Below are 10,370 nucleotides of genomic sequence, written 5' to 3' on the forward strand. Positions count from 1 at the left end.
AGATAATGAAACCGCATCAAAGGGGTCAATAACATCCAAAATTTGAATTTTTAACATTTTTAACCATAAAAGGGAATAAAATGGACCACCCAAATTTATACTAATACATATTAGGGTATAGTACTATATTAAATGTTTAAATTTGTCAATTTCCAAAATTTAAGGTAGAGGCCAATGTACTCCTTCCAATTTTTCAACGGATGCACCAATGTATCTATATCTTAAGAAATAAAATACACCATATAATCATATAAGGTAATAAGACCTCATCAAATGAAATAAAAAGGGTCAATAACCTCCGAAATTTGATTTTTTTGGTAGTTCTTTACCAGTGAAAGGGAACGAGGTGGACCATCCAAATTTATAGTGGTACATATTGAAGTCCTTTAATATGATGCCAAATGCTTATATTAAACAATTTCTAAAATTGAGTGGATGAGCTAAGGTACCCCCTCCCAATTTTTTAAAGGGGTGTATCAATGTACTCATGTGTTATCATAGGAAATTAATTACCTATACATGACTATATTACTATATAAGGTAATAGGACCTCATCAAAGGGGATGAATTGTGCATAAAGCCAAACACATGGTACAACATATTGCTTATGTTTATATTTTGGCAATTTTTTACCCATGAAAGGGAACTAGGTGGACCACCCAAATTTACCCGGATACATGTTGAGGCCCTGTACTATGATACCGAATGCTTAAATTGGAAAATTTCCAAAATTGAAGGGTGGGCCAAGGTATCCCTCCCAAAAATTTAAAGGGTGCATCAATGTACCTATGTTTTATGATAGGGAATGGGCCCCTATACACGACCATATAACCATATAAGGCAATAGGACCTCATCAAAGGGGATAAATTGGGCCAAAAACCAAACACGTGGTTGTACTAAAATTTGACAATTTTTTATCCCTTAAAGGGAACGAGGTGGACCACCCAAATTTATAGTGATCTATATTAGGGTTCTATACTATAATACCAAATGTTTAAATTGGACAATTTCCAAAATTGAGGGGGTGAGCCAATGTACCCCTCCCAAAAATTTAAAGCGGTGTACAAATTTACCTATGTCTTATGATAGGTAATGGACCCCTATTTACGACCATATAACCATATAAGAATAGGACTCCACCCAAGGAGATAAATTTGGTTAAAAACCAAACACTTGGTACAACGTATTGCTTACGTTTATATTTTAGCAATTTTGTACCCCTAAAAGGGAACGAGGTGGACCACCCAAATATATCATAATACATATTAGGTTCCAGTACTATAATACCAAATGTTTAAATTGGGCAATTTCTAAAATTTAAGGGGTGGGCCAAGGTACCCCTCCCAATTTTTATAGTGGTGCTTCAATATACCCATATCTTATGAAAGGGAATGGACCCCTGTATACGTCCATATAACTATCTAAAATAATAACACCTCATCAAAGGGGATAAATTAGGTCAAAAAACCCCGAAATTTGAATTTTTGGCAATTTTTTACCCATGAAAAAGAACGACATAGACCCTCAATACTAATAGAGGTACATACTATGGTATTAGGCTACCATACCCAAATTTTTAGATTTGGCAATTTCCAAAATTAAAGGGTGGTGGTCTATGTACCCCTGCCAAAATTTAGGGGGTGGGCCATGGTACCCCTGCCAAAATTTAGAGGAGGTGGTCCTAAGTATTTATTTATTTATTGAACAATTTCCCAGATACAGCATAACTTTGCCATTTTACACAGGGACATGCTAACAAAAGAAAGAAAAAAAACAAGACAACAATAACAACAACATAGAAAAAAAGAGTGTAAAAGTAAAACTATTCCGTCAAAGCTCGTTTAATTGCTCTTTCAAACACTGGGTAGCTCGAAAAAATGTCCACATCAGTTGTTACTTGATTATAACTGTTTGGTATTCCATAAAAAAAGAGACCTCTGTATAACAGCCAACCTAGGACGGGCAAGATGGAATAGGTGGGTATTCCGAGTGATGCGGGAAGGGACACGTAAGGATAGTTCCTGAAGTAATATTTCCGATCTTAAGGTTCCATTAACTATTTTATGTAGATATTTCAGGTCAGAGATAATTCTGCGTACTTCAGGAGTCTGAATATTAAGATGTCGCAAGAGCTCCTTCTTAGATAATATTCGAAGTGCAGGAACACGAAAACGGACTATAGCAATGAAGAAATTGAGAACAGAATCAAGTCTGGAGAGATGTGTAGGTGCTGCCATGGCCCATATGGGAGAGCAGTATTCGATCTTGGGCGCTATTAAAGTCTTATAAAAAGTTGCTAATGAAGAAACAGTGCGTAGTTCGGTGAATCGATAAAGAAGTCCCAACATGCGCATTGAATTCTTTAGTATTGAGGAGATGTGGTCAGAGAAGGTGAGTTTTGAATCAAAGATGACACCAAGATCGTTATGACTAGCAGAATGTGTGATAGGGGAATCGTTGATATGGTATGTGGAGGGAACAGGAGACTTTTTCAAAGTAATAGTAATACTGTCACATTTCTTACTGTTGAGTTTCAAGTGCCACATTTCACACCAGCCTGTAAGGTAATTTATGTCTTCCTGTAGAGCAATTGTGTCATGGAGACACGATATTTCTCTGTATAACTTACAATCGTCAGCAAAAAGCAGAAGGCCACTAGGTTGAGCTGATAAGTGCGTGTAGAGATCATCCATATACAGGACAAACAGTAGAGGCCCAAGTACACTCCCCTGAGGCACCCCTGAGATCACGGGTTGGGGGTTAGAAGTCGCCCCTGAAAGAACAACTCTCTGTTTACGGTCCTTCAAGTAGCTTGTGATTAGAGAGAGAAATTTGCCATGTACATTAAATCTATTGGAGAGTTTATGAAGAAGATGAATGTGACTGACAGAATCAAAGGCCTTCGAGAGATCAAAGTAGATAACATCTAATTGAGTATTGTTATTCATACATTTGACTGCACAGGAAAGAAGAGTACTTAAGTTTGAGAGACTTGAGCTTTTCGGTAGAAAGCCGTGCTGAGAACTATGGATGTAAGGTGAGGTGAATTTAAGTAGCCTGTCTTTAATTATTTTTTCGCAGATAATTGATATTACAGAAAGAAGAGATATTGGACTATAAGAGGATACATGATCTTTCCTAGGTCATTGACCCCGGGCCAAGGTAATTGACCTTTGACCTATGATGTCACAAAAAATTTTGCTGACTCGACGGGCCATAACGTGGGGGCCTACTACTATAGGCAACTCACACTTTCTCTCTGCGCGTATCGGTTGCGTAACAACCTGGATATGTGTATGAAGTAACAAGAAGAAAAATCTTGATGGAAATATGCATTTTGGAGAATAGTTACCAAACCACTTAATCTATCAACCAGAGGCTAAGAAAACCATTACCTTCAGTATTAAAGGTTAATTTAAAACCTTATTTGGCTCTCTGCTCTAAGTTGATCAGGTTGTAGAAGTTTTTGTACTTCTAATTCGAGGCAATTATGGCTGAATTAAGCCCTGGTGCCAAGTTAGAGTCGCGTAGTATCGGTATTCCCGATAAAAATTTAGTTCAATAATTTATTTCGATTCGAGGTTTCTCGTCAGCAGCGATTCAAAAAGAAAAAAAATCACAATCAATTACCGAGCGAAGTAGCTGAAGTGGTAGAGTTTTGGCTTCGCATTTGGGAGATCGTGGGTTCGATTCCCACTGAAGACCATCCTGACAAGAGTTTTCCTCAGTTCTACCAGGCAAATGCCGGGATAATACCTATTAAACAGGCTGGCCGATACCTTCCCAAATTGTGGGGCAGAAGCCATTGCAGATCAGCTATCCTAAGATATTTTTTTCTTCATTCACACCAGATAAATATCGGAATGGTACCTAACTTACATGCCTCAAGTAGTCTCATTTCCAATGCCATTAACGAAGGACGTTGTCCCTCTGATACCTTCGTCAAGCCGGAGATGAAATAACAACCTTTATAATATGAAATAAATAAACTTGGGTCTTTTTCTGAAGCAGTAGCTGGCAAATTAACATGTTTTTTGGATTTTTTTCTTCGCTATTTCTAGATGTCTTTGCTTTTACATTTTCGTCAACGGAATTTCCACAGCTATTGTCTCTTTTCCTTTTTAACTAATTTTCTAACATCATCTTGGACATCTTAGAAATTGCGAATCAACTCTTAATTGGTCAACCCAAACTACTAAGCAAATATTTTGGAAGTGACGTCTGTACTGAAATGATCAAAGATTGCTGTAACATGCTCATACGCTACAAGTCTTTCCTGACTTTTCTTTTCTACCCTCTTCTATTAACAACTGAACGAAAAGGAAACAAATTTTTACTCACTCCCTTTTTTTGTTCAGTAGGTTGCGGAAAAACTACTAATAATACTAGCTGCTGAGTATTTATCGAAACAATCGCCGCTTCCTTTGATGCCAATTGTGGCTACAAATAAACAGTACTAATCCGAGGTTCGCGGTTGTAAAAATGAAATAAAATCTTTAAGTTTTACGTCTGACGATTATACCGGTTAGACTAACGGAGACAGTGATGATGAGAAATGAATGAAATGGTGGAATGAAGAAAGTGGGAGGAAACGGGAGAACCCCGAGAAAACCCATGAGCACGATGTTTGTCCACCACAAAGTCCACACGGCGTGAGCTGGGATCGAACCAGGAACCCCAAGCACCGGAGGTGACCACTGAGCCACCGTGACCCACGTTCGCTGTTGTGGTTGATGGTATTGGGAACGACTGTAAATGCTTCAAACTAGACCGACGATAGGTCACGTGTTTTATTATTTTGTGGAAGTCCACGATTTCTTGGCGAAATATATTTATTTAATTTCTTCTTAGCCCTTAACTAAAGTGAAGTGAAAAATGTGGCATTGCTATGTCAAAACAGAACAACTTAAATTGTCATCACATGAATATAGGCCCTACTCCTCACCGCTGAACTCTCTCTCTCTCACTGATCTTTATAAACAAAAGAGTTTCCAATGGAAACATTTGAAAACAACTTGGTTTTATTTTATAATAATACCAAAAGTCAGCTTTCAGACGGTAGGGACATATGACATCTTGAGGAAAAAACACTGCAAGTTCAGAGTGTTATTTTCCATTATAGAAGGTATTCTCGGAAAATTCGATTTCCACACCCCAAAAACGCAAACATTTTAAAACAATTTAGACATCATTCGCAGCAACAACCTGACGACCAGCTGTTTAGTGAGCATGTTTGTTCTGAAATTCAGTACATGAAAAGCAGTCGTTGTTTGTTCCAATGAAATGACTACACCAGCGTTTCCCAACCGGTGTGCTGTGAATGGGCTACTGGTGTGCCGCAAGGAATCGAACAAAATTATTATTTTATAGCGATGAAATTGCAAAACGTATTGAAAATTGTATATTTGTGTTACACATTACTATGAACCTCTACTATGCATCTACAATTTTAAGTTTCATACTGTGGTACTGTTCTGTACATTTCTAATGTTGAAAAAAGTATTTGCTATCATTGTTATGACCATTATTGCTTCTTTATTGTTGTAGACTATTTCGTAACTTGAAAATTTAAAATATCATTCAATCCTTTCGACAAATTACCTATATTTGTGTTTTAAAAGTAAAAGAGATTTGTTTGTTGTTTCGCTATTTAGTGATCTTCCTTCTTAGTAAAAGGTAGGATACATTTTTAAAAAAGAAAGCGTATTTTTTAAAACCTGAGTCCAATATTTCATTGCAATTGTTTTCTATTTTTAAATTAGAATGAAAAATAAGCATAAAGATTTACCACGGGGGAAAAACCAGTGATATAGCTTTCTTCTCTGTGAGAAGATCAATTATCACAGAAAAAATACCACTGTGTTTCATATTTACAAATAATAATATCAATAAGTGTGCCGCGAGAATCCAAGTAACACCCGTAGTGTGCCGCAAGTTGAAAAAGGTTGGGAAACGCTGGACTACACCATAGATCGAATGTAGCGTATACTCGCGTACATCCTAACTGTTAAGTGGCTATACGATAATTTCTAAAAATTAGAGGTGGGTATACGCCGTATACCCACGTATACCCTCCATTACATCCCTGTCACATGGACAGTGCTAAAGCAAACCGTCAAACAAATTCCAGCGTGAATTGCTTCATTATTCTCAAATTCAAGAACTCAATTCTCGAACAGTAGCGGACACCTGTTTCATTTAGTTAGTTATCACAGTTTTGATATGGAAACTAGTCTGGTCTTTGTCACAAACAAGTTCTTTATCGTTGAAAGTGGAAATAAAGTTTTATAAGGAAAATCAAGAAATAAAGATAAAATAACTAGAATCACTGGATATATTGAGATTGAAGCTTAATATTGAACTCTATAAAAAAGATTACCATCTTTCCTCTGCAGGTGTGTTTGCTTCAGCGGCGTAGCGTAAGAGAACGCCGGTATGCCCGGCATCCCCTGTTAATAAGAAAAAGTACGTATTTCATTATATATAAATTGTTTGCTTGTAATTATCACAATTATTTCCACTGCAATCTTCTGGCGCGCTCTCTCGACTTACTTTGACAAGAGGAGCCTACGCATGCGCGTCGCTCAGATGCACATTTTCTGTCTTTCCTCCTGTCGTATGCTATTTTCCTCGGGCTTCCAGGCCTACTGAAAGCATCAGGGTTTTCGTCTGCTTTCTGTTGAATGCGCATGCGCAATACTTCCCTTCTCACTCCTCCTCATCCCTTGCAACCATACATTCGCTTTAGATATACGCTGGCATATTCAAGTATTTCCAACTGTATATATTTTGAACTAAGCTATAGTTTCTGCACAGAACGTACGAGCCCTAATATAAAGGAAATAGAACAAAACGGAAATGGTTAGTTCAACGCATTTTTGAAGCATGTTGGTTATGTAAATAATAGTATTAAAATAGTTATGCCTTAATCACAACTAAATGCATCGTATTGTAATCTTCATCGTAAAGGAGCTCAAAGACGCAGGCATAAATATAAAGCATTCTGTAGAATTACGATCACCGATCTGCTAGGATAAGAGAGCCACCACTCCCCGTTACTCGCAAAGATTGTGCCAGGGCCCTTCAGTTACTGGCACAAATCTCGGGGACATAAGGGGAACATGTTCCCTACAATCTTGTCCACCCCCCCCCCAATAATCCGATTTGAGATTGTGATGATGATTTCTATCCGTCTGCCACAAACGAAACTGATGTCCTTTGACTTGTTTCATTTTTGAAAAAGAATCGTATTCTTTAATTTTTCATTGTCATTAATAATTAGTACTCTATTTTCAACTATTTGTTTAATTCCTGTAACAATTCCTATAATGCTATTGTGGTAATCATAATTTTGCTCAGATAAGAGTATTGTTGCGCCAAATATAGGCCTGATTGATTTTCTTTCATAGTTTTGGGGAAGTCATTATTTGTATTGTTATAAAACAAATGTCCTAAAAAATTTTAATGTGGATCATTGTGGATGCGTAAGTAGAAACATGTCAATTATTATTATGCATATATTCAAATTTCAGAATGTGCTCACGGCACTGAGTTGTAATAATGATATGTACCACTATTTCATCTACATCATTTGGTATATAATATACGAGTACAACATGTTTACCTCAGAAATCTGATTCATCTACTGTAATATGAGTCTCTTCTCCCCTCCCCCCACAATAAGCCTTAAAATGTACCCTCCTGCCGATGTTATAGACAACTCTGCTTCCCTAATCCTCCACAGCATTTTTTTCAACTTCACAAATATTTTGAACATCGTTAAAAAAGGAAAGGATTATGGGAACAGTCTTACCCATCCCACGAACGTTGAAGACAGATTTGCGCCCTTGACTTCAGTGTCTGGATACAGAAACAGGCCCCCAGAGTTGGTTTAAGTGCTTTGTATTTACATCTTCAAATGATATATACAATCAGGCTCATATTCACGAACGGGCGTCTGAGTTCCGGACCCAAGATGACAAATTTCTAGGGGCGATATATATATATATATATATATATATATATATATATATATATATATATATATATATATATATATATATATATATATATTTTTTTTTTTTTTTTTTTTTTTTTGAAAGAACGAGATTGACGTGTGGTATGTGGAGGAAGCCGCCCACGAGAAAGAAATGAAGGGAACGATACTGGAAACTGGGGCCTAGTTTTCTCGTCACAGCGGTAGTAGCAAGAAGGAGCTGAGACATTGGTTTTTAAATTCTAACGTAATCCACGCATTCGCTTCTCTATGCCCCACTAGACCTCCAACTAGGGGGGCTTCCTCCTAAATTTTGTATAACCCTATATTTCTATTCGGAATAGCTATGTATTGCTGCTTGCAGTAGTACTATATCGCACAAATGACTAACTTTGGCATCCCCCTTTCGGAATATCACGCTACGCTACTGGTTTGCTTTATCTTTCACTAGCATAATAAATTATCATTTAAAGGAAAACAGACACTACGAGATTCCTCTTCCTCGTTGTTCATGATGGGGTAGGGGTAGCATACTAAAACTCGTGCCTTTTAAGATTTGATCTTTCTGAAGAAAGAGGCGGCAAGTAATGCCATAGCATAGGGCGGAAAATTATCTAGGGCCGACCCTGACAGTGTTAAATATTTCCTCCAAAGATAATACAAATGGAAATTTAGTCCTCCCTGCTGGTATAATAGACAGAGCGCACTCCTTTGATGCATACTGGGAGAGCGTTGAAAATTTTGAATGCCTTGTGATGGTTTACATCGGTTCTGATGTCGTCTTAAACTGTAAGTTTACGTCTGGTATAGCCTCGGCGCAAGAAAGGGATGCTAACTGTAATCCAATCAAACAACATATGGGAATTTCTCCTCTTAACTTATCTAAGAAGAGGGGCCGCAGTAGCTCAGTGGTAGAGCGTTCACCTCTGGTGCGTGAGGTCCCTGGTTCGATGCCCGCTCAAGCTAAGTGAACTTTGTGGTGGGCAAACACCGTCTGCATGGGTTTTCTCGGGGTTCTCCCGTTTATTTCCACTTTGTTCATTCCACCATTTCACTCATTTCTCATCATCACCGTTTTTTTTTAGGCTAGCAGGCATAACCATGGGACGTAAAACTCAAAGATTTCATTTAACTAAGAAGACACTACATGTAAATCATCTATGCCGTAGGGCCTACGGAGAGGAGTAAGTAAATATATCTATTGGGAGCAAATCTATTCAAGAAAATTGTATTTTATGACTCATTGGGTCGATTTTCTTACTGTAGAAATATTTTACCACTTCTCTTAGTTTTAGAAAATGTGACACCGTAATGAAACAAGCAAAACGTTATAACATTTCACACTCACCTCGATTCACTTGTCACTTTGTCCCATGGTTCCAATACTTCCTGTTTAGAATGCATAACGCTACAACCTTCCATCTATGTCTATAAAACAACTAACATTTGTTTTGAGATCTACCTCTGAAGCACTGATAAGATAATAAGAACCAAGGCCATTACAGCGGCGGTAATGCACAATCTGGTATGATTTTCTATTTCCCAAATCTCTCGAAGAATTGTACGTATTGTTTACTTTCATGTATGTAGTCATCTTTCTGTATCTCATATATAAACGCATAAAGAAAGAAAGAAAGAATAGATTTTTTCTTGTTATATCAGTAAAGTTCAATGTAATGTTTCCGTACCGATGCTTCATAAGATTAGGGCTTACACTTTAACCTGAGATCCCATTAATCATTCTGAATACACCACGGATAGGACTCGGACTGACAAGTGCAGAATCGAAACATACTACCAAAACAGAAGGAAAATATTATTGATATCAATTTTAAATTACTTTTACTAACAACCTGAGACATTTGTTTACTTTTCCGTCCTGTGATTCACAAGCTACATCCGCGAAGTGCCCCTCGAAATTCGTCTAAAAATGATTCAATTGCAAAGTTCTGTGTGGCCCAATGTGTATTGTACTATTTTTAGCGGCACATACCGGTAAGTTGCATATTTATGGGCCTTCATATATCTAGAATTCAATCATACAATACTATAACGCTTGGACATAAAATTGCTTTTATTTTCTTTAGATGTACCTGGACATGAATGTGGGCATATGCAAAACAAATTGGATCAACTACTGCTTTTCTGAGACATTTTACCCACCTCGGCCGCCATCTTAGATCCACCATATTCAATTGAATTTTCAATTTTTCAAATAGAAAAAAGTACAAGTGATACATTAAATTTATGTACAATTTTCTCGGAAATTCATTGGTGTAGTGAGTTTTACCGTAGTTTGTACCGTTTGCAAAGTATTGCATGTTAAATGTCAGGCACTTCACGATTATTGAATCAAATAGAAAGTTGTGCAGG

General features: G+C 37.3%; 1 protein-coding gene across 4 annotated transcripts in view; it reads right to left on the reverse strand.

Annotated features, from left to right (window-relative positions):
• Positions 1-9,618, reverse strand: part of LOC145671241 (ciliogenesis-associated TTC17-interacting protein-like) — a 527,666-nt gene extending 518,048 nt beyond the window's left edge. For 2 of the 4 annotated variants that reach the window (XM_081740147.1, XM_081740146.1), the window contains exon 1: positions 9,346-9,616. In XM_081740147.1, coding sequence (XP_081596273.1) covers positions 9,346-9,419 — 74 coding nt within the window. In that variant the 5' untranslated portion in view covers positions 9,420-9,616. Of the gene's footprint in view, positions 1-9,345 lie in introns of all 4 variants that reach the window. The other 2 variants (XM_081740150.1, XM_081740149.1) reach the window with 2 other exon arrangements.
• Positions 9,619-10,370: the final 752 nt, after the last annotated feature.

This window comes from Thermobia domestica, chromosome 15, assembly GCF_964235325.1.
Source record: "Thermobia domestica chromosome 15, izTheDome1.hap1.1, whole genome shotgun sequence".
NCBI lineage: Eukaryota > Metazoa > Arthropoda > Insecta > Zygentoma > Lepismatidae > Thermobia > Thermobia domestica.